Below are 25,199 nucleotides of genomic sequence, written 5' to 3' on the forward strand. Positions count from 1 at the left end.
GATGATCAGATATGCCAGAGTACCGGAAGGGGGGCTATGAGAGGTCTGTGGTGCAGGGGGTCGGCGGGGAACTGCGCAGCGTGGGAGAGGGCGGTGCTGCGGGACCACCCGGCAGCACCCCAGCTGCTCTGACCACGGCTTCCCCAAGTCCGCCGCTGGTCAGTTTCAGCAGTGGTTGATGTGGGAAAGCTAGGGGCAGAGCAGCTGGGGTGCTGCCGGGTTGGTCCCACAGCGCCGCTCAGGTGAGGGGTGGCGCTGCGGGACCAACCTGGCAGCACCCCAGCTGCTCTGCCCCCAAGTCAGCCGCTGGTCAGTTTCAGCAGCAGCGGACTTGGGGAAGCCGGGGGTAGAGCAGCTCCAATTGTCCGGCTGGCCGGAGCACTTCCGGGTTCCAGTTGGTGCCCGACTATCAGGAGTGCCGGACCACTGGATGCCGGACAATTGGAGTTCTACTGTACTAACAGAAGAGTAAGGTACTGTTCAAGTGAATAAGAATGGTGGAATGTAGCCCTTGATCTCTGTGATTTTCTGTGCTGGAAAAAATATTACAGTGATGAGCACTATAAACATTTCTTCCACTCTTATTCACATCAATTAGTATCTGAAATGAATTAACATGTCTCACTTAGTCTACGTCTAGACTACAGGCTTCTTTTGGAAGGAGCTTTCTTCGGAAGAGATTTTCTGAGAAAACTTTTTCCGAAAGAGAGCGTCCACATTGCAAAAGTGCATCGAAAAAGCGATCTGCTTTTTCGAAAGAGAGCATCCAGACTGAAAAGACGCTCTCTCGCATGTAAGCTCTGATTGCTCCGGATGGAATGGCCACCAGGGCACCTGTGCTTTTTTCCTCTTCTTCCAAAAGCACTCCCTCTTCCCTATCCACACACACCTTTTTCTAAAAGAACTCTTTCGCAAAAAGGCTTTTTCTTTGTAGAATAAGGATTACCGATGGTGGAAAAACCCCTCCATTCTTTCAATTTTCTTGAGGAATAACGCAATTGCAGTGTGGACATTCCTCAAGTTTTGTCAGAAAAACAACCGTTTTTCTGACAAAACTCTGTAGTGTAGATATACCCTGATCAGTTAAGTTTTACTCCAGGTGAAAGTGGAAGAATCAATTCTTGAACTGCAAGAAAATTTAGGACTACATTCAATTAATCAAATCTCAGAAAAGAGGTTTAACCAATGTGATTTTGGTGCGAAAAGTGTCCCTGGCAGCCCTCAGGATTATCTCATAACCAAAGCAGTGTTTTAAGCTATGTCTGTATCTCTTGCACATTGGTATTAACATAGTGCCTGTTGACAGCACCATTTGGCCAAAGCAGACACTTTTAAGACAATACATTACTCAATCATATTCCATTCTGGCACTGGCTTAAGTGAATGTAAATAAAAATATCTAAAATTCTTAATTTTCTTAGACTTTGCAGAAAGTGCTTGATCGAATAAAGTTCATGAAAACAAATACATCACTGAAAACACTGGCAATGAGAGGAATTGGATATCATCATGCTTCTGTGTCATACAAAGGAAGACAGTTTGTTGAGATGCTCTTCAGGATGGGATTTATCCAGGTTCATCATTTTTTCACACATTTTTGTTAAAGTATACAACAGTAATTTATTTGAAAATTAAATATTTTTTTACATGTAATGGTCTCCTTTGAGAATATGTTCACTTAGTGAATGTAAATAAGTGAAAGTACCATCCCCCAAAATGCATATCTATGCAGTTTGCCAAACTGATACCATTTTAGAATGTCTAAGAGAAAATACGATAAACACTTGGGCCCTAATCCTGCAAATATTTACGTGCCTTTGTACATGTGAATGAAGTTAAGTGTAAATATAAATGTTAGTAGGATCAGGGCCTTGTTTTGTATGTCTTTCAGTATAAATTGTTTAAAATAATTTACAGTGTTTTATAATAAAAATACTTGCCTCTTTCGAACAAACTTATTTGAAGATCCCAAACTAGTCAAAATATTTTGAGCTAAGACAATTCCTTCCTACCTCACTGCAACAACAAAAAAAGTCCCCCAACAACCACACACCAAATCTTAGTCAAAACAATGCATAGTTAGAGCACAAGACAGAAGAAGCCACATTAAAATAAACTCTGTGGCTGTGTCTACACTGCACCCCTTTTCCGGAAAAGGGATGCAGATTAGACACATCGGAATAGCAAAATCCACGGGGGATTTAAATATCCCCCGCGGCATTTGCATTTACATGGCTGCCGCTTTTTTCCGGCTTGGGGATAAGCCGGAGAAAAGCGCCAGTCTAGACGTGATTCTCCGGAAAATAAGCCCTTTTCCGGAGGATCTCTTATTCTTGAAAGTAGGAATAAGAGATCCTCCGGAAAAGGGCTTATTTTATGGAGAATCACGTCTAGACTGGCGCTTTTCTCCGGCTTATCCCCAAGCCGGAAAAAAGCAGCAGCCATGTAAATGCAAATGCCACGGGGTATATTTAAATCCCCCACGGATTTTGCTATTCCGATGTGTCTAATCTGCATCCCTTTTCCGGAAAAGGGGTGCAGTGTAGACACAGCCTGTTAGTGTAAGCAATTAATACTTATCATTGGGGGACGGGGGAAGGAACCAAGCTATACAATAACCATTAAAGGTATCATGTTGTTAATAATTTAAAAAATCCAAATTAAATTAAAAATGGCAGCAGTAATCACTTACTTGATTTGTGATGATTTCCCACTGCTGCCCCATATTGTCTGTTCACCAGTCAAGATCATTTCTCTTCTCCCTTTCACTTGTTGAGCTACTGCTTGTATCTAATTTACTCTGTTTATAATTCCATCATATGAAGGGTAGAGTTTGTTATCTTCTGTGCCTGGAAGTAATAAAGTAGAGAGGTACATTCATTTTCTATTTAGCATTCTTATCTTTAAGGCTATCAGAATGGAAACATATGTTTATAATTTTCAATTCACTTCTGTTTATTTTTCTAGGTGGTTACAGCTACTGGAACACTGGCTTTAGGAATCAACATGCCATGTAAATCAGTTGTCTTCACACAGAATTCTGTGTATTTGGATGCTCTGAATTATAGACAGGTATTGAAATACACAGCCAATTAAACTAACACACATCATTCGGTACACGTGTGCATATATTTAGACAGAAAAGTTTTGGCTAGCTATATATCTACTATATATTTGAGACAGTTTGTCTGTCTGTCTGTCCGTCCGTCCATATGTCTGTCTGTTTGTTCAAGAACTCCTCCTAAAAGGTTAGGAGCTAAGATCACCAGCTTCCTCTTATCAAGATAAGGGTTTGGTTATGCCAGAAAAATGGGATGTGCCAGGAATGGGATTGCTTCTCAAAAAAAGAAAGAGGGGTCTCTTCTATATAGTGATCACACAGGGACAGCAGGGGATATGGAATGGAAAGCAGGGACAGCTGAACAATATATTGACCACAGGAGAGCACCAAGGGGTCAGAGATGGGGATAGGCACAGCTATACCCCTGCTGGGGCAGTAGAGGGCCGGGGTGGAGAGAGGGACAGCTATCTACTATATATTTGAGAGAGTTTGTCTGTCTGTCTGCCTGTCTGTTCAAGAACTCCTCCTAAACGGTAAGAGTTAGGACCACAAAATTCAGTATATAACTTCCTCTCATTGTAGCTTAAAGCAAGGTAAGGTTTCAGTTGTGCCAGGAAAATGGGATATGCCTGGAATGGGATTGATTGTCATAAAGCCCTACAGAAAAGAGACAGAATTACCAGGCACCAGATTTACCAGATGAAAGGGGCTGGCTGAGGGCATGCTCCCCCACTGAGGTAAGGGCCAAGCAACACTGAGTGAATCTTCTAGCATATCTCTATATAAAAAGCTGGACAAAATATTTGTGTAACACTGTCATTAAACAGCCGCATCTGGCCGGTATCAGCTGATTGATCTAAATCAATCTACTCTATTTTCTGCCCAACTAATGCGACCTGTTTACATAGCCTCCATCAACGTAGTCCTTCAGGTGCCTCACAATTTGCAATATATTTATCCTCACAACACCCATATTAGTTAGGAAACCACTGTTATCCCCACTTTACAGATGGAGAACTTAGTCACATGAGTGTATCTACACTGCAATTAAACACCTGTGGTTGGACCATAAGCGCTAACTTGGGTTCAGGCTATGGAGTCATTTAACTGTGGTGTAGATGTTCAGATTTCAGTTGGAGCCTGTGTGCTGGGACACTTTCCTCTTGCAGAGTCCCAGAGCTAAGGCTCCAGCCCACTTCCAAATATATCGACACCGTAGTTAAGACAGCACTGGAGCCCAAGTCCTGAAAACCAGCTGTGGCAGCATAGACATACCCTGTGTGGTTTGCCTAACCTCACACACTGGAAGCCTCTGGCAGAGGTGGGTCTTGAGCATAGTTCTATCAAGTTCTAGGCTAGTGCCTTAATCACTGGACCATCCGCCTTCTCCTCTGCTACATTACCTACCCTCTGCCCTCTACTCATTCTCCCTTGGACTTATTCTAACATTTCTACACCTGGGGAGCTTCAAACAGCTGCTGTTAAAACAAAAATCAGTGTCAGAAATAGGTCTCCCTTTTTGTCCCCCCCCACATGAGGGACTCCACCCCTATTCAACTAAGCTAAGAGGACTTAATTCCAGGATGGACAAGACTCAGTCCTGGACCTCTGACAGGTTTTCATTATATAAAAATGACACTACTTTAAAAAATGGAATATCAGAAAACTAGAACTCTATAGCACTGTCACCTTCCCAAAAACATTACATTAAATACATTATTGAACCTCTAAAATCCGGGACTCTCTGGTCTGGCAACTACTGTGGTCTGGAAGAACAATGGGTATTGCTGGACCAGAGAGGCCCAGCTGTCCAGGTTCAAGCACTGTGTTGGTGGTAGGAAGCATGGGGTTGGCATGGTGGGGAGCAGCACAGCCCCAACTGGGGCTGGTGGTGGGGAGCATAGCCCCGCCCAGGAGCGCAGCTCCTACAGCAGTGGGATTGGCACAGCGGGGAGTGCAACTCCACCCAATTGGAAGCAGTAGCGCCGGTGACTGAGAATACAGCCCCAGCCAGCCGGGGTTGGCAGCACAGCCCCGGCTGGGACCAGCATAGCAGGAAGTGTAGCCTTGCCCAGGCTACAGGCTACAGGCAGTGGGGCTGGCACCTGGGAGTGCAACCTGGACTGGAGCCCAGGAGTGCAGTCTGGGCTGGAAGTGAGAGCACAGCCCCAGCCAGGCTCAGCACACTGGGAAGCTCAGCCCCAGCAGGGTTGGGGGTAGTGGGCTTGTGGCGGCGATTAGGGCTAACAGCCAGAGAGAGGCCTTGACCTTCCCTGGCAAACTCTGTCATTTGGCACCACTCTCGTTCCAAGAGTGCAGGACCAGGGAAGTCCTACCTATAGCAACATTTGCTTCCCCCAAAAGGTCCTGAGATATTGCACCTTAGCAATATCATGATTCTGGCTACCAAGAGCTACTTTAGAGGTTTATTATGTTTGCCTCTAAGGACTGACCGTTGGACTCATGGTTAAGACATGTGCCTTGTCAGGTGGGAAGGATACAAAATAGTCTATTAAAAATGTTAAAACTTTAAAAGATTCTTAAAATATGTTTTAACATATGTTGCAAATACAAAATATACTACAGTGATTTATGGGCAGTAATTTTGGATGATCTGCATAATTTACATATGATTTAATCACTGATAAACAATGTAGCAGATTTTAGAAATGACTTGAATGCACAGGGCAAAGGTCAGAGAAAAATAAAATATGGTTCCCAGGTTTGGAGCTATAGTAACAGACAAGATAGCAATAGTGTTGATAGTAAAATAAAGGCAATTGGAGAGGACGTGAGAGACAAACTCAATAGTTGGGTTATATGACGCTTAATTTAAGTGAGACATTTAAGAGGAAAGGTCAGAGATGCAAAATGAAATGCAAGATTGGGTGGATGGAGACAACTCAGGTGTTAAGTGTGAACCTAAGTGTTTTACAACAGATTATTTCATTACACATATTTTTATTAAATTGTGATGAGCTACTACGACCCAGGGACCCAGGTTGTGGAAAGATCACCTGGAAGCTGATTGCACAGCTCAAAGGATATGTCTTCACTGTAAGGTGGGGGGGAATCCCAGGCTCTGGGTTCTAACCCAGACCTGAATACCTACAGTCCAGTTTTATAGTTCTTCAGTCGGAGTCTTACTAGCTTGAGGCAACTGACATGGGTCAGCTGCAGGTGTTTTATTGCAGTGTAGACATACTGTTTGGTACTCACATCCCTGAAGGTTTGCTGCTAACTAACACAGCTCCAAAGAGAGAAGAGATGTCTGAGGACGGGCCATAGTCAGGAAAGTAGGAGGATGCATTGATTCTGTCTATTCCCTAAGTAGCCTCCACTGGTAGAACTGCTGTGGAGTGCCAACTGCAATTTAAAGTTGCCCTCATCTGACAACCATTGAGGTAGGGGAAGTACAATCACTGCAAGCCTCATCCTCATAGCCAAGCACATATTCCCCTCCTGGCATAAGAAGTTGAGTATAGCCTTCTGCATTCTTTTCTCCTAGCCACATAATAAAGATTGCAGCTTTGGAATGCTCTAACCGTCTAGTCTTACAAAGATGACTAAGGAACAGCACATCCACAGTTCCTTTTCTCCCACACCCTTTTTTTCTTCTTTCCTAGTCTTGGCTGTGCACTGGAAAGGCAGGCAGGAAGCAATAAAGTCCTCACTCTCCGTCCACTGCATCTCAGATTTGCTCGGTACTATTTAAAAAAGTAGCGCCTACATAAATACATATTATGGATGCACAGTTTGTCTTTCTGTACTTATGGAATAAAAAATCCATCTGATATGCTTAATTCAAACCAGAGCAACTGGCATTATAGAAATGGCTTTGGGCTATCACTGAATGAAGAAAAAAATATAATTTTGGGATTGATTCTTTTTAGATGTCTGGACGTGCTGGACGACGTGGTCAAGACTTGCTGGGAAATGTGTTTTTCTATGACATTCCACTACCAAAAGTAGACAAGCTTATAAAATCCAATGTACCCCAGCTGAGAGGCCAGTTCCCATTGAGTATTTCCCTGATACTGAGACTTATGCTGTTGGCTGCAAAAGCTGACGACAAAGAAGATGCAAAAGCAAAGGTATATTATGAAATTGTAAGCTACCGGTCCTCGGGAAGATAATGGACTCTGTTGTATTTTTAGATCACATACTGAAATCCTTTTTGTAGTTTGATACCACATTACTAAATATGTATTTTTTTTGCTTTCCTGAAAAGTCTACATTTTTAGCTTAAAGATCCACAGATATTTCCTTCATATCCATGGGTATCCACAGTTAATTTTTGCAGATATGGATGCGGATACAAATTTTATATCTAGAATCCTGCAAACCTGTGGCTGTCCTCTTTATATCTTTATGTGGGTCTCCGCATATGTGGATGTCCATGTGGAAAGCTGCAGCTCATTTTTTGGATACAGATAGGGATACAAATTGTATATCTGTGCAGGGCTCTATACATATTTTTAATAAATGGGGGCATTTTAGATTTCTAATACATGTTAAATAATAACAAATAATTATGAACTTTCCCTACTCGTTCACATTATTTTCAGTAGAATCTAATTTTTTAAGTGATATATATTTTGATCAAACATATCTGCACTGAATTTTTATATACAGCAGACTTCCGATAATCCGGCACCTTTGGGACCCAAAGGATATGCCGGTATATCAGGAGGTACTCCGGCGGGGGGCTGTGATGGGTTTGGAAGAGAGTGGGGTCAGGCGGGGAACGGTGCAGCGTGGGGTAAACCAGGTGCTGGTGAGGGGTGGCGCTGTGGGTCCAACCCGGCAGCACCCCAGCTGCTCTGCTGCTAAGAGGAAAAGATGCTGATAGAGAGGATTCAACTTCCTAGAGAGAGGAAATAGGGTTGCCAATTCTCCCAGACTGACCAGGAGTATACCGAAAACAGCACTGATAGTGGGTGACTATTGAAAACAATCAGGGAGATTTTAATAGGCTACTAAAAGTCTGGTCAGAGGGGCTAAGAAAGGGGTACCAATCTGCTCATGCTTTCGGAAGTGGCCAACTTGTCCACCTTATAGACGCAGGGATGGCCAGGAGGTGTCTATGCACTGTCCCTACCCTGAGTGCTGGCTCTACAGCTCTCATTGTCCAGGAACCATGGCCAGTGGGAGCTGTGGAAGTGGTGCCTGTAGGCAGAGGCAACGTGCAGAGCTACTGGTCATTCCTGAGCCTAGAAGCCAGAGGTTCATGCTGGTCACTTCTGGGAGATGCCTGAAATAAAAGTATTGCAACTGTCTAGAGCACACACCTCAACCCTCTGCTCCAGCTTGGAGCCCTCTGCTATCCCCAAAACCTCTCATCACTTGCCCCACCCCAGAGCCCGCACCCTCAGTTGGAGCCCCCCCTTTCTCCTACATCGTATTTCTGGTCCCTCCGGACCCTGAATCCCCAGTTGGAGTCCTCACCCCCTCCTGTACCCCAACCTCATTCACAGTGAAAATGAGAGAGAGTGAGCAACAGCAACAGAGGGAGTGGAGCCTCAGGGTACATCAACACAGTTCTTTTTTTTCAGAAGAGGAAGTGCAAATGATATGCTCATTTGCAAATCTTGCACTCTCATTTGCATATTCTCTTCTAATCCTTTTTGCGGAAGAGGTTTTTGCAAAAAACCCGCAGTGTAGACGGGGCCATTTGTTGGAAAAAAAACCTTTTGCGCAAGATCCCTTATTCCTCAAAAAATGAGGTTTACAGGATCTTGTGCAAAAAGGTTTTTTCCTGACAAATGACCCTGTCTACACTGCATTTTTTTTCGCAAAAACCTCCTCTACAAAACGGATCAGAAGAGAATATGAAAATAAGAGCACGAGATTTGCAAATGAGTGTTCATTTGCATTTCCTCTTCTGAAAAACAACAAACAGTGTAGATGTAGCCTCAGAGAAGTCACAGGGAAGAAGGTGGGCAAAGGTTTTCAGTTTTGTGTGATTAGAAAGTTTCCTAAGAGGAAGTTAATCAGACCTTCATCTCTTCTTCCCTTTTCTCTTTCTTATGTAGACTGTATCCAAGAGTAATTTTTTCCCCAAAATTGAATGGGGACCCAGATCCCACCTCTGGCACCCTGAATATAATCCCCAGAATAACTGTTGTATCATAAGCAGAGTTTTCCCTAGCAAGTCAATAATTTAGATATTTTAGAGAGTGATAAACTGGAGTATTTTTTCTCCTAAGGTTTTGTCAGTGTTGAAGCATTCACTTCTCTCCTTCAACAAGCCAAGAATTGTGGACATGTTAAAGCTCTACTTTTTATTTTCTTTGCAATTTCTTATCAAGGAGGTAAGATTCCACCTGGTCTTTTTTTTTTTTTGTTAATGAAATGTTTATTCTTTGGCCTTGATCCTGCAGGGAGCTCCAGATGAGCTTAAGGACACACTCATGAACAGGCTATGAACGCTGTCATTTTATAGATTAGACCAGCTGCCATGGGTATCATTGTTTGTGCTGTTCGTGTGCTTCAGTTCTTCTACACAAGCCTGAGGTTTTCACTGAAAATTACTGATCAAATACGATTCAACATTTTTATAAGCAAATTATGTTAAAAAAGGAATTTCACATGATTCCATCTTCCTTTTTTTGAGTGGGAGGATCTTTATCTCATTTGAAATATTTATTATTCATTAACGGGAGTATTTTGAGCAAGACATAAGAAGTAATTCTTTCGCTCTACCCTGTGCTGATTGGGCTTCAATTGGAGTATTGTGCCCAATTGTGGGTACTACATTTCAAGAAAAATGTAGAGAAATTGGAGAGGGCCCATAGCACAGCTACAAAAATGATTAAAGGTCCAGAAAACATGGCCTTTGAGGGAAGGCTGAAAGAATTGGGTTTGTTTAACTTTTAGAAAAGAGAAGACAGAGAAAGGAGTTGATAGCAGTTTTCCAGTACCTAAAAGGGTGTTCCAAGGAGGAGGGGAAAAAATTGCTCTCCTTGGCCTATGCTGATATGTCAAGAAGCAAGGGACCTAAATTGCAGCAAGGGAGATGTAGGTTGGACATTAGGAAAAACTTCCTGTCAGAGTGGTTAAATACTGGAATAAATTGCCTAGGGAGGTTATGGAATCTCCATCATTAGATATATTTCAGAGCAGGTTGAATAGGATCATGGCCCAATACAAGTTATAAAAATGACAGGTGATAGATTACTAAATTGTTTAATTCTTTAGGGATATTTGGATCAAAAAGGCAATACTATGGGATTTGCTGGACTTGTAACCCACCTGCATTATCATGAACCTTCCAATCTTGTCTTAGTCAGCTTTCTTGTGAAGGGCTTGTTTCACAAACTGTGTCAGCCAACTAGGAAAGGTAAGTTTGTGTTCACTATCTTTTTATGTAGTGAAGAAACTGTTTTTAAATTTAGTGTAAAAATGTAGGAGACAATTAACATGTAACAAGTTACCCCTGCAGTGCCTCTTGGGACTGGGGTTCCACTAAGCCCTCTGACCCCACCAGCCTGGGCTCTTATTCACACTGTGCTGCTGTGACAAGTTGCAAAGCCCTTCTGGCTTGTATTTTCACTAACATTCCTATAGGTAGGGACACATCTAGTGTGACAGACTGCTCGCTAAGCCAGAGCTCTGCCACTACACCCTGGCTGAAAAGGCCAATAATAACCAGCCCAGGCCTGACGGGCTAACAGGCTAAGGGAAGCAGCTGTGGGCCTCATTAGCCAGCAGTCTGTCACACTAGATGTGTCCCTACCTGTATAAGGCAGCCAGAGGGGAAGTGGTGAGGGAGGAGTGTCTGAGTCCTAGTAAAGCAGAGCTAGCTGCTGGGAAAAAATCAAGTTCTGTAAATAGAAGGTGGTAGGAAGCTGGAACAAGGACTAAAACGACACGGGTGATTGTGTCTCCTGGTGATTTGTGGCCGAAGAAGGGATCCCAAGGCAAGGGGCCTGGGCAAGGATCTTCCCACACCAGCTGCAGTTACATGCAGGCTCTGTAACCACCAGCCTAGGACCCTAAAGCAATGCAAAGCGGACCATGCAGTAACAAAGCTGAGGTTTTCCACAGACACCTTAGTCAAACACATACGGGTTTGAATTAAAACAAAATAAATTTAAAATCTACCCTCTGTAGTTAATAAGTGATGGCAAACAAATCAAAGTGGAGTACCCAGTAAATAAACAAAACCACAGATATGACTTAATTTTTTTAACATGCTGGCAGGTTCTTAAGGCACAAGCTATCTGATTTGCAATGTGGGTTTCCCAGGTATTCATATTCACCTAGAAATCCCTTTAGCCTGGGACATAACTTTTCTCAGTTTGGTCTTTGTTCCCAGGTGTGTTATAGGGAGAGTGAGGTACCATCATTATGTCACTTCCCCCCTTTATATCTTTCTCCCACTTCCAGGGAAGTTCTTTACGTGACCTGGGTCAAACAGTTCCCACTGTGTAGTGCTATCTTGGAGAAGTTTCTGTTGTACACAGTTCTTGGGGTAATCCAGTGCTTGTGAACATCTCCTCACTAAGCTATTAACTGTTTGGCCTTTTTTATTGTACCTGAAAGACTTCTTGAGAGTGTTTTCATCACATATTTCAGTAACACATACATAAACACTATTCACATATAAATAATAGCACATACAATCCCATGAGATATTAATGTCTACCAGACCAAGACTTTTAGGATGATACCTCACAAGGCATGCTTTATACAAAATATCCTAATTACATGACCATGATGAATATGGGGGTGCCAAAGTGTCAACATATATATAGAGAAAAAGAACTCAGATATATTCCACTTCTTCTGGTTATTTCCTCCAGCCAAACAACAATGCCTCTGTCTTGGTACAACTGAGCTTCAGCCAACTAGCCCTCATCCAAACCCCTCTCTCAGCTAGACACAGAACAAGCAGAGAAACTGATTGTTCTGATGAAAGAAGATTGAATGTAGCAGTTCTGGGGTAATCACACCTATGAACCTTCCGTGGTCTGTTTAAGGGTTGTCTCCAGCAACACCTCTCATTGGTCAAGGACTTGCATTTCTCTGTCTCCAGATCTGGCATGTAGGTTGCATCCCCCTGCAATCCATAGTGATTTTTGTCCAGAAGATCTGACTTAATCAGCACTTGTAGCTTCACACTCTCTCAAGGGTGAAGACAGTTTACTAAAGACCAGACAGTCTTACATAGAGCACAATGAATTGATTTTGGACAAAGAGATTACAAAGAAAACATAAGACCTAAACAAATATACCCATCAATCCTATGGTGACCATGGCTGGTTCTGGTTCTTCCAATCCTTCCAAAGGATTTGCCCCTCTCCACTCTGATCAGAGGTTCATGTCAGTTTATTGGATCAAAACGAGAGCCCCTTTCAATAAGATTAAACTCAGTCTTTATACCCACAAAGTCCTCCTTTGTATTCTGGGCTCTTGAAGCTACTCTGAGCAAGTATGTGTAGCTCCCCCAGGTAGTGGTATTTTATCTCTCAGGGGCTACGTCTAGACTGGCATGATTTTCCGCAAATGCTTTTAACGGAAATGTTTTCCGTTAAAAGCATTTTCGGAAAAGAGCGTCTAGATTGGCACGGACACTTTTCCGCAAAAGCACTTTTTGCGGAAAAGCGTCCGTGCCAATCTAGATGCGCTTTTCTGCAAAAAAGCCCCGATCACCATTTTCGCGATCGGGGCTTTTTTGCGCAAAACAAATCTGAGCTGTCTACACTGGCCCTTTTGCACAAAAGCTTTGCGCAAAAGGACTTTTGCCCGAACGGGAGCAGCATAGTATTTCCGCAAGAAGCACTTATTTCAGACAGTAGGAAGTCAGTGTTCTTGCAGAAATTCAAGCGGCCAGTGTAGACAGCTGGCAAGTTTTTCCGCAAAAGCAGCTGCTTTTGTGGAAAAACTTGCCAGTCTAGACACAGCCAGGGTGTATAGTAACAGCATCCCCCCCCCCCAACCCCCAGGCCAGTTTTAGTTCCTGAAAGGAGCTCTGTAACCCTCCCCAATCAACTAACATTCAAGCCTGGAGTCACAGAGATACAGATAAAATTTATAAAGTGGATACAACAGTCTTGAGATATGCCTGCATTAGTCATAACTGTCTGTCACAATCAATAGCATACTTATGGCACCATGCCAGAAAATTCCTTATCTCACTTTGGGGCCTTATGTATACATTGAGCAAGAAGGGTAACAAAAATACCAGCGAGGGGCTCCTGGGTTTAGATGTACAATTGCCGATTACAAATCTTTTTAGAGAGAATACAGTAGAGCTCCTCAATCATGCTTCTTTCATCCTTATCAGAATATGCAACTTTCTGAACAGTGGTGCCTCGTCATCTTACAGCATCATAGACAACTAACAGATCTAAAAGAGTCATGGCAGACATTTAGTCTTTCCATTGCCAAAAAGAGGTGACTGATCAGAGAGACCAGAGCTATATTCAAATGTAAAATCAGATTTGAAGAAATCAAGAAAGTCTGCAAACTCTTGATAAAGCCAGAGTTCCCTCAATAAAATTATCTTAATAGGTTTCCTTTGAAATATTAGACACACAACATGGCAGCTCCTATTTCCTCCAAAGTCCATGCAGAATAATGGCATTTGACACACTGTCCATATTATATCACAAGCTGTGACATTATGTATGTTTACCTATATAGTAGAGTTTTCCTAGAAATAAAGAGTTTTGCTGCATGAGTTTTCCCAAGCTCTTTAGGTATTGGCTAGTTTAGGTTTTAATCCCAATGTCCTTGTTCTGATATGCGGTTTCTATTTTGAATAGGTTCAAAGACATTTTCCCAAGAGGTAATGGAACAGCTAGTGCTAGTACTGGCAAATCTGTTTGGAAGAAAATATATCCCAGCCAGTATTATGAAATCTAAACCGAAGTTTTACCAGTCAAAGGTAAGATGAAACACTTTTGTTTTGTTTAAAAAATATTTAGTGAAGAATGAAAAATAAAACAGGCTGATTGTTGGTGATTTGAACAAGATATGCTGGAGAGTCAACCTCTCTTTTGACGTTAAAATATTACACTGTCCCTGTGTCCCCTGTTAGTAGAGGAATGTAAATGAAGCACTTCGAAAGTGCAAATGAAGCTAGGATTTAAATATCCTGCACTTCATTTGCATAATAACATAACGGCACTCTTTCCAAAAAGCGCTATTTTGAAATTGAATCTGCAGTCTAGACGCAGTACAGGAACTTTTGAAAAAGCGCCCCGTTTTTGAAAGAACTGCATCTAGACTGTGGTTTCAATTTTGAAAGTGCGCTTTTTTGAAAGAGCGCCATTACGTGAGTATGCAAATGAAGCACGTGATATTTAAATCCCGGCTTTATTTGCACTTTCAAAGTGTTTCATTTACATCCCTCTGCCAATAGAGGGATGTAGTCTAGATGTAGCCTGTGTGACTGTAGTTTGCTAGCCTGACTCTTCAGTTAAGAAAGAGGGATAGAACCAGGCTTTCAGTATTGAATAAGCTCTTTCTTAGGACTCCACAATAAAACAGTTCAACATAAGATCCACAAATAAACCCAGCATTCTCCCTTGACCCAGGGTCTTTTTCACGGACCTATCTGGATCCTAACATGTTTTAGTCTAGAATCACTTGCCCGGGAATCTCTCTGCTTTAAGGCATACCACAGGCACCAACCTACTTTTTATAAGGTCTTTTCCTGCCCTAGGAGCTTCCTACTACAGTCATTTTACTTCTAGAAGCTGTCTTCAGTAACTAAGCCTCTTGCTGGCTTTTATAATCAGCTGGTCCTTCTCAACTGCAAGGTAGCTGATCAGTCATATGTTGAAGATGGGTACAACTCTTCTTAAGCAACTAGTCATTCTCTGTGAGTTACAAGTCATACGCATAATTATTAATTTTAAAAAAATCACTTATGACAAATACAAAGGCTGGAGATTTGATGATCTTTATATGAGTTTGAGCCCTTTGCAGGCCCGATCTTGTGGGCTAAACAAGAAGATCTTCTTTTGAACTTGAAGATTTTTCTCTACAACAGCTAAAAAGTCTTTCAGGGACTCCAATTTTAGTAACTGTTTGATGGATCACTGCCCTTCTCTTTCAACTAAGATCCCTATGGCAATTAATTGCTTACATGGAAAAATATTACAATACATTTTTATACACTTTTCCCCTCTTTTCTTTTAATGCTGCTCTATGGACCATAGTTTACAAACCTCTGCTCTACTCTTTTAATAGTAAGAGGAAGATCGGATGTTTGTGTGGCGGGGTAACATCTTTCCTATGTAAACAAGGTTTACAGCATAAATTATTGATTTGGGTCTACCAGAGTGTCTATTCAGCTTTTTTACAAGCTCAGGAAGAAAACAGTTAACATTTTCAAGCACTAGAAACTGTGATAACGTGTGGATAACAGAGCAAATTCTGCAGCTACAAAATTGCAGGTTACAATACCAGTACAAGGTGTGACTTATTATGAAGATAGATTGTTCTCAAGTCTTGCTTTTAAGAACAATGGCTTAAGTTGAAAATGCTTAACATCAGTTATGCTAACTATTGTCATTGAATCATCACAACAAAAGAAGACATAACATCTCAGTTTTTCTGTTCCCTTTTTTTTGCTTAGAAAACTTTGGTAATATTCTAGAATGAAAGTGCTCTGTCCCTCAACATTTGTACTATTTTAGGTGTTCCTCGAAGATCTCCCAGAAGACTTTGCTGTTGCATTAGAGGAGTACAACAGCAAAATAGGGGAGAATTTTGGCCATTTTTTATTGATGATTTCCAAGATGGCTGATATGAAACAAGAATACCAACTACCTCTTTCAAAAATTGGCAAGTGAATGCTACATTTATATATTCATATTTACTGTGCTTTATTTCATTGAAATATTATATTTGGGCTATTAGAGCCAGGTTTAGTGAAAGTGTACAATCGAAGACGGGGACCTGTCAAAGTTCAATTCACAGCACCTCTTGCAGGTTACGCTGGGAATTAGCTCTATCAACCCTCACAGAGCACCCTTTGCTAGCAGTGTCTCACCATCACTTCTGTATCACTCCTGTTCTCTTCTCTTGAGCCTACTATCCATATTAAGGCCATTTCTGGAGCTAGCTGTGCAGCCCTCTAGGAAGCCAACCTTGCCCCTCAGGCTCCTTATGGCAGATTCCCCTTCCCTGGTCTGCAGCTTCCCTTTTATCAGGGTCAGCTGTGCTCTAATTATCTGCAGCCCCACCTGTGGCTGCCTACTACTCAGCCATCCTAGACTGGTTTTAACCCTTGTAGGGGCAGATGTCCCATCACATGGCCCAAGTTCTTAGTTCACAAGGCAACACCTGCTAGTTTCTATATGAAAGCAACAGTTCTGTGAGGACTCACATTAGTTGACAAGAAAACTGCAAGTCAAAGGACCTGCACTGATGGACTCTGAAAGAGGATTTTGTTAGCCTCATTAGAAGGAGGATAATAATAACGGCCTTCAATGAGAAAAGAGAACAGGAAAGCGTGGGTTCAAACTCAAGCAAAAAAAAAAAAAAAAAAAAAGACTAACGGAACCTGTAAGTAGAAAGAAATACGATAGTTTAACAGGTTGGCAGTGTTTGCCTGAAAAATCCATCTTGCTAGCAAGATCCTTGCTATTCTGGTTGAGATTACAAATACAGTTACCATAGTGGCTTCTAGCTCTGCACAGCTACAACTAGACAAGAGGATATGTTGCTAATGTATGTATATCCCATCCAACGTGCTTGCTCTGTGAAAAGCACGTAGTAACTGGGAGGGAGGGTTGGAGTTTGCTCAGTGCAGGTGGAATGTTCCTGGATTGTAGCAGCAGTCCTCTAAATTCAACTGAGCATATGCAAATGGTGATATGGTTCTTTTAAGCCTGCTAAATCTGGTTAGATTTTTCGTGGGATCTCCAGAAGATATCTCTGTGGTTACAGGTCTAATTGTAAATACAGGCAGTCCCCGGGTTACGTACAAGATAGGGACTGTAGGTTTGTTCTTAAGTTGAATCTGTATGTAAGTCGGAACTGGCGTCCAGATTCAGCCGCTGCTGAAACTGACCACCAGTTCCGACTTACATACAGATTCAACTTAAGAACCCCAGGCGTCCCCAAGTCAGCTGCTGCTGAAACTGATCAGCGGCTGATTCCAGGAAGCCCGGGGCAGAGCAACTCTGCCTCGGGCTTCCTGTAGTCAGCGCTGGTCAGTTTCAGCAGTGGCTGACTTGGGGACGCCTGGGGCAGAGCAGCTGGGGTGCTGCTGGGTTGCTCCAGTAGCGCAGCTCCTCGGCGCTACTGGACCAACCCAGCAGCACCCCAGCTGCTCTGCCCCAGGCGTCCTGATTCAGCCGCTGCTGAAACTGACCAGCAGCGGCTGAATCAGGACGCCTGGGGCAGAGCAGCTGGGGTGCTGCCAGGTTGGTCCAGTAGCGCCCAGAGCGGCGCTGCGGGACCAACCGGCAGCACCCTAGCTGCTCTGCCACAGGCGTCCGGAGAAAAGCCTGGTCTGCTGAGGGGTGGGGGGGCGTACTAGCTGCGCCCCCCTCCCCAGCAGACCAGGGAGACGCTGGTGGCGGAACGAGACGCACTGCGGTCCCGCCGCCCGGGTTCTCTGTGGCTTTGCTCCCTGTCTCCCTGGTCTGCTGGTATGCTGGAGACCAGCAGACCAGGGAGACGGGGAGCAAAGCCTCTGAGGATGCCGGCAGCGGGACAGCTGCAGCGCGTCTGGGCTGTCCCGCTGCCAGCGTGCGCCGCGGCTTTGCTCTGCGTCTCCCTGGTCTGCTGGAGACCAGCAGACCAGAGAGACGGGGAGCAAAGCCGCGGAGCACGCTGGCAGCGGGACAGCCCAGACGCGCCGCAGCTGTCCCGCTGCCGGCATCCTCAGAGGCTGGAGGCTGGAGACCAGCAGACCAGGGAGACGGGGAGCAAACCCCGTTCGTAACTGCGGATCTGACGTAAGTTGGATCCGCGTAACTCGGGGACTGCCTGTATTGTTTCATCCCCCTGAAGGCATTTCTTCAAACCAAGTAGTTAAAGTTTGATAGAATTCTAAGCAACTGAAAGCAGAAGTTTATCACAGAAATTGATAGACAACTCTAAGTGCTGCCTATAAAGTCAAAATTATATAGAAGACTATTAAATAGAAAGAGAAATAAAATATGTCTTGCATTAACTGGTACTCTCTCAAAGGACAGTTGTGTTGTGTATTCTTAAACTCTTTATTTCACATCTTGTTCTGGTTAGATTTTTCAGGTGAAGAATGCAATGACTCTAACCTGGCATCTCACCTGATGAGTTGTAATGAGGGAAGAACAGCTGTTTCACCTTTTGCATGCCTCTCTGGAAATATGGATAGTGATTTACTTCATGCAGAGACTGTCAACAATGTAAGTTGTTTATAAAGTATTAATGCAGGTTCACTTTGTCTATGCTACAGAATAAATATATTCATATACTCTATATGAAAAAGGAGCTGCCATTCTAGCAATAATCGTTTACGCTTTTTATTTACCTGTTGTCTAAGAATATCAAAGTGCTTGACAAACATTGTAAAACTAAATTTCTTAACAGCTCTGAGGTAATCTCCTGATCTATTTTACAAGTATAGGGAAATTTAGGCAGCAATCTTCTACTAGAAGAGAAAACAGCAATTTATTGCTATTAGAGATGGGGTCTCTATCCTCATATCGACTTGACCTACATTCGCATGGATTTTAGTTTAAGTGCACAGGATGTATGCTCAGGCAAAGTTTGCTCTATATTTTGTATTACTCCTGAGGAGTTCATACAGGTTGGACCTCCTGATCTGGCACCCTCAGAACCTGACCGGCCCTGCATGAGTGATTGTTGTCAGACCAGAGAAGGTCATTTCTAGCCCCCTGCTACCAGCCATCCCAGCCCTGGCTCAGACACTGGTCTCTCCCCGCCACCAACCCCCTCCCCCACTCCCACCAAGCAGCACTGCTAGAGTGTACCAGGCTACTGGCCCTGCTGGGCTGTCCAGCTGTGGCCAGGTGGGCTCTCGGACCCACTGGCAGCCCACTGCTCTGCCAGTCTGCAGGGCTCCCAGCTGCCAGTCCTCTACCAGGACTCTCTGCCTGACTATGGATGTTGCTGGACCTGGTTTAGAGAGGATCAACCTATATTCCTACAAAGAGCTTGTTTCATGTTTTCAAATATAAGAAATGCTTGTTTTCCAGGGCTCAGATTTTCTCTTTACTTTTGGTGCTGATTTTGATCTAATACAGGTTGAAACTCTCTTAACTGGGATTCTGTAGTCCAACAACATCCATGGTCTGGCACTGATGTTGCAAGACCAGAGAGTCCTGGTGGAGGGCCAGCAGCAAGGATCCCTGCAGGGCAGTGGGCTGCCCACAGTTAGCTGAAGGTGGGGCTGTCCAGCATGTAGCAGTGGGGTTGCCCAGGGGAGTTGGAAGACCTGGTGCATAGCTGCCTGGTGCAGCTGGGAGTCACAGTAGCTCAGTGGGGCAGCGAGCTGCGGCATGTGGTGCATAGCTGCGCAGCAGGTCTCGGAGCTCCAGCATGGCATGTGCAGCTGCCCTGCGGGTCCTAAAGCCACAGCGTGGTATTTGCAGCTGCCCTGTGAGTCCTGGAGCCACAGTGTGGCACGCATGGCTGCCTCGCGTGTCCCAGAGTCCCAGCGCAGGGCTGCCTGGCGAGTCTCAGAGCAATGACAGTGATGGCTGCCCAGCGGAGTCAGGGCAGCAGGTGGGGAGCCGGCCAGGAGACCAGCGGCCAGGCAAAGGGAGCTGGTGACAGGGGACCAGAAATGACCTCCCCTAGTCCAGAAAAATCCCTCATCTGGGATTGGCCAGGTTCCAAGGGTTCTGAACCAGAGAGGTCCAACCTGTACTCTATCTAGTTGAAATCTGTTAACAGAAATATTCTCTTTACATTTACTGCCACCATAATTGAAATAAGTTGTGGAGCTTTCTGGGCGTTAACTCTAGGGTTAACTGTCTGGAGATCTGCCATTTTCAGTAGGTAATACTTAATGCTTGGACACACTCCCTGGTATATTTACTTACTTCTATCTGCATTGGATGACTGCAGGGGAAGCTATTGAGCTATTTATGAGAGAATGTTAATTTACTTTGATGAAGTTGATTATTTTTTCTTTAACTTAAAAGTTTCTTGGATAAGCCCATTGTTATAAATAGAAAAATACATAAATTGTATTACTTGTAAAGAATAAAACAACTTCTAAAATTGGCATAGGTGTTTCCTTACTAGATTCCAAAAATAAAAAAGAGACAATCACCATTTTTCAATCATACACTAAGCTGACAGAAGTCTTGAGTTGTCATTTTTAATTCCTTAATAAGCCTTTTTTCTACACTAGTAGTAATCCGATAAGAAGAGAATAAATAACAATTACAGGAAAAATTGTGGATTGTTTTAGTAATAATATTAATTTGTCGTAATTTAAAACTCTTTAGTAAACAAGAGGTTTTGTCAGTGGCAATTTTTTCCTACCCTTTCCATCCATTGATATGAACTCTGCAGTATTTAACAGACTGATTATTTGTGCAGTTATTTTCCTTGCCTCTGCTTCAAAAAAAAGTAATTTTTGTGTGTGGATGCACTCTGGGATTCCATTTGGTATGTAGCCTTCTTGGTATAAATTTGGAAGAAAAAATTACAAAAAATAATTTAAACTTAAGCTCTTGAATATTTAGGCACTTAAATAAATGGCCTGATTTTTTCACAAAAACATACTGAGGGTCCAGAAGATCCCGTTGTTCAATAGGAGGTGGAAGGTGCTCAGCATTTTTGAAAATCTGGTTGGTTCTTTAGGAGTCTAAGGAATTATGAACCTAATTTTCAGGTACTCTTGGCTAGGATTCTTTAAGAAATATTGCTTTTCATAAAATAAATCAACCATAATTGTAAAATATTGATTACTATTACCTTATTTTCAGCAAGAATGCTGTAAGAGCTTTGTTCTGCAAACAAAACTAACCAATGATGTCAATGGAATTTTTGCTCTTGGGGCCCCAATTCAGCAAGGTACTTGAGCATGTGCCTGACACATGAGTAATTTTACTGACTTCAGACCTTGCTGAATTGAGGCTTGCAGGATCAGACTTAAGTCTGGGACCGAGACACAGAAATAAAAAACTGGCCTGTCTGGGTGATACCTTAATGGGTGGCAACCCTACTTAAATATTAAGGTGATATGTAGATGAGTAACGTCAAAACATGAGCAACCCAGGATAAGCATGCAAAGAATGTACATAGTAAATCTAAAATATCTGAATCTTAAAATTAAGTTGTATTGTTTCCTCAGCTTATATTTCGTACCCTTGGTATTACTTCTGGAAATATTCCCGTGCTTTGTTTAAAAAAATTGGATAATCGAGGAAAAATAATGCCACTTAATGCTTATGCACTTGACTTCTATAAACATGGTTCTTTGACAGCAATGGCACAAGATAATGGGTAAGCAGCTAATGTTTCTTTGATGGCTTAATTTTTCATGGTTATAACCCTAATAGTTTAAGAGGCTCAAAACATTATGCAAATTACACAAATGAAACAATTACCTGTATTCAGGCTGTGGACAAGAGGAAAAGGGAAAAGGGGCAACTGTCCCAGAGCCCAGCAATTCAAGAGGGTTTGGGGCTCCCAGCCACTGCCGCTGCTACTGTGGCTCTTTAAATCGCCACCAAAGCCCAATGCACTCTGGACAGCGCTGAGGACTGGCTGCCCTGGCCCCACCCCCGTATGATTGAAGCCCTGCCCCTTCTAGGAGTGTGGAACTGCCCTCCCCTCTTGCCAATGCACCTGGCAAGTCTGTCAGCTCCCCTGCCTCTACTATATATACTTTAAATACTGGCTACTTACATTTTTAAATCTTTTCTTTTTCTAGTATACATAAAGGAGAAGCTTATCTTCTGCTGAAAGACTTTACACTCACTATTAAAGCTATCAGGTATATATATTCTGGTAATTCTAAACAAGAAAATGGAGTAAAAGGGAAACTAATTTTCATAAACAATTTAAGATGCTTTTAAAAAATGCATGGTACCTGAACTGAAAACAAAACTCTGTTTTCACTTGTCTTTTGAAAAATGTGAATTTTTTAATAATATTGTCTTAGAAATTATTTTTACATCACTAGTAAAATAGTGGTTGAAATGGTAAGAAAGGGAAATTCACTAAATGCCTACAGGATGACAGTACAATGTTCATGAGCAAAGGATAGAATGGGTTTATAGAAAGATTAAATCTTGGCAAACAAACTTGACCTGTTTATTTAATAAACCTACATCAGTAAAGTCAGTGTAACCACCACCAGGCTAGTAGCACATTTAACACTATGAAATCATCCTTGAAAAATCATTTCAAATCAGTGTGATTAAAAACACTTTTATGTTGACTAGTAATTGACAGCAAGGCTATAAACAAAGTATAATGATAAATCTCACTATAAGTCACTTTTTCTTGGAAAAAAAGCTGTGCACTTTGATACAGTGATACAGAACCTTAGACATGCTCCATTTTAAATATGTGAGTAGTTACACTGATGTCAAGAGAATGAACTCAGGAAGAAGACAACTGTCTTAGGATCTCCTTACAGAACTCCCCCCACATCATTCCATAAGGAAGAGGCTAATACAACACAACATCCCATAGCTTCTTGTGGCTCTGCATTAGCAGTCCACCTCTGTTCAGTGAAGCAATTAAGTATGTTCACATCTTTAAGTGTGTTGAAATCCTATTCACAGTAATGAGGTGAAACACATGATTAAGTGCATTGCTGAGTAGGAATAAACTTAAGTATGTGTCTAAATACTTTGCTAGGAGGCAGAGTAACTAACTTCTTATTGGAGTAATGGTGACCTGTACATGCAGAATCTGGAATCACAGAATCTAAAATTGCACAGCTGTAAATTGTAGAGTCCCCAATTCGATGAGTGGCCTCAAAACACAACCAAACTCAAGAAATTTGACATCAGAAATTAAACTATCATAGGACATATTTTTACATGGTGTACATTAGTACTTCCTACCAATTAATTTTAGAAAAAAAGAGGCTCTAAACATAATTTTTATAAAGTTTTAAATTTTCAAACTGGGAGCTGTCTTAAAATTTAAACTACTAATAAAATGTTCTTTCTTTACATAAAAGCAACTGTACATTTAATCATTTCCCTCTATTTTGCAGTGTTTCTCTAAGTGAACTCTGTGATGATGAGGAGGACAATGTTGTGCAGGCATTTAACCAACTCAGTTACAGTTATGGGGCAAAACTGGAAAAAGTCTAAGGCTAAAGACGTAAAATTATCTATGTGCTGAAGCAAAAACAAAGTTCTAAAACTTTTTTCTCATTTGTTATAACTTGGAAAAAAATTTTCACAACTGTTTTAGAATAGTAATTTAAATTAGTTTTAATAACAAAGTTTTAAATGTGTCAGCAATTTAATTCCTCAGCAGCTCAGTTTTATTTCCTATTTTACTGGCACAGATATAAGATGTGTTGATTTTACAGATTTTTGTGACAGTTATGGTACTCCTGGCTCTACTGTGCATAGCAAACCATTTGGCCATGCTAGAGCTTTTTTATTCTCTGACTGACAATAGGTCTAGATTCAGATCCTCAAAATTATTTAGATGCCTAACTGCCAGGCTTTGTCTACACTGCAAGGTTTTTGTGCAAGAAGCTTTTTGCAGAAGAGATCTTCCACAAAAACTTCTTGCACAAAAGCGTGTCCACACCTCAAAAGCGCAACGCTGAGCACCTGTGCTCTTTTTGCGCAAAAAAACCCTGTTGAGCATCCACACACACCTTTGTGACCAAGAACACTTGTGCAAAAAGGAGTTATTCTTCATAGAAAGATGTATACCTACACCACAAAAAGCCCTCTGGTTCTGCTGTTTTACTGTACATTTTCTTGTGCAAAAACATGCTTGAGGTGTGGATGCTCTGCAGGGTTTTGCACGAAAATGGCTGGTTTTGCGCAAAAACCCTATAGTATAGACATAGCCCCATTGAAATCAATAAAACTTACTGGCCTAAATATTTTTTAGGATCTTGGCCCTACTTCCTAGCCTAAAAATGGGCCCCAATCCATCCTAATTTTAAGTGCATAAGTAATTTAACTGACTAAAATGGAACTACTCACATGCTTAATGTTATGTATATGCTCAAGTGTTTTATTGCATGTGATTTTAGAGAACATTCACCTTCCTGGATATGTTTCTTTATCCTGTCATTCTCTGGTCTCTGCTTCAAGAGGATAGAACTAGATGTTCCAGATTTTCTTTTCCAAATGTGTAGCTGCAGTAGACTTACTTGAATATTTAATTACTTTATGTAGTTCATTTTAAAAGATTAACTCTGTTTTATAATGTTTAATTTGCTATTTAGTGATTAACAATATCAACAATGTAAAAAAGATTTAGGTTCAAGTATGTCTTTAAGAGAGTGTGTTAAATATTAAGAATTTAAAATAAAATATTATGTACAAAAATAATTTATGCTTTGTTTAATTAGTATTTTATAAAAATAATCTTAATTAAGGGATTAACTTTTGTTATACTCTGAGAAATTAATGTTTTAATTAAAATGTGTACCATGATTTCCCTCTTAAACTAAAATGATTACTTTACCATGAAAATGGAAAAGAGCAATGATGTACTGAAGAAGCCATGATTGACATAAAAATCTGGGTCCATATTTTTGAAAATGAAGTTGAAAAACTAGAGAAGGTGCAAAGAGGATCCACAAAAGTTATTTGAGAGCTAGTGAAAAAATGTTTTACACTGAGGTTACGTCTATACAGCAGCTTTATTTCAAAATAATTGTCTGCTGTGTAGATGTGGACTAAGGTATTTTGAAACAACACTAGTTATTTCTAAATAATGTCAAAATACTGTCAAGCTGGAGGGCTTCTTACTTCGACTCCTGTAACCTTCATTGTATGAGAAGTAAGGGAAGTCAAGGCAGATTGCTCTATTTCGAAATAAGAGCTGTGTAGATGCTCCCAATTTTGAAAAAAGCTATTTTGAAATAAGCTAGTCAATTGAAGTAGCTCAATTTGCATAGATTATTTCAAGATAAGCCCTGCTGTGTAGATGCACTTTGAGAGACCTGAAGAACTGAATTTGTTTATATTGCCAAAAATAGATCATGTGTGATTTG

General features: G+C 41.8%; 1 protein-coding gene across 2 annotated transcripts in view; it reads left to right on the plus strand.

Moving 5' to 3' along the window:
- Positions 1-24,531, plus strand: part of DDX60 (DExD/H-box helicase 60) — an 83,106-nt gene extending 58,575 nt beyond the window's left edge. For both annotated transcript variants that reach the window (XM_075930185.2, XM_089777934.1), the window contains 11 exons: positions 1,422-1,574; positions 2,968-3,072; positions 6,955-7,155; positions 9,271-9,375; positions 10,262-10,403; positions 13,834-13,955; positions 15,715-15,862; positions 18,275-18,417; positions 21,342-21,493; positions 21,924-21,986; positions 23,223-24,531. In XM_075930185.2, coding sequence (XP_075786300.2) covers positions 1,422-1,574; positions 2,968-3,072; positions 6,955-7,155; positions 9,271-9,375; positions 10,262-10,403; positions 13,834-13,955; positions 15,715-15,862; positions 18,275-18,417; positions 21,342-21,493; positions 21,924-21,986; positions 23,223-23,322 — 1,434 coding nt within the window. In that variant the 3' untranslated portion in view covers positions 23,323-24,531. The remainder of the gene's footprint in view (positions 1-1,421; positions 1,575-2,967; positions 3,073-6,954; positions 7,156-9,270; positions 9,376-10,261; positions 10,404-13,833; positions 13,956-15,714; positions 15,863-18,274; positions 18,418-21,341; positions 21,494-21,923; positions 21,987-23,222) is intronic.
- The last annotated feature ends 668 nt before the right edge of the window (positions 24,532-25,199 follow it).

This window comes from Pelodiscus sinensis, chromosome 4, assembly GCF_052426305.1.
Source record: "Pelodiscus sinensis isolate ZL-2025 chromosome 4, ASM5242630v1, whole genome shotgun sequence".
Taxonomy (NCBI): domain Eukaryota; kingdom Metazoa; phylum Chordata; order Testudines; family Trionychidae; genus Pelodiscus; species Pelodiscus sinensis.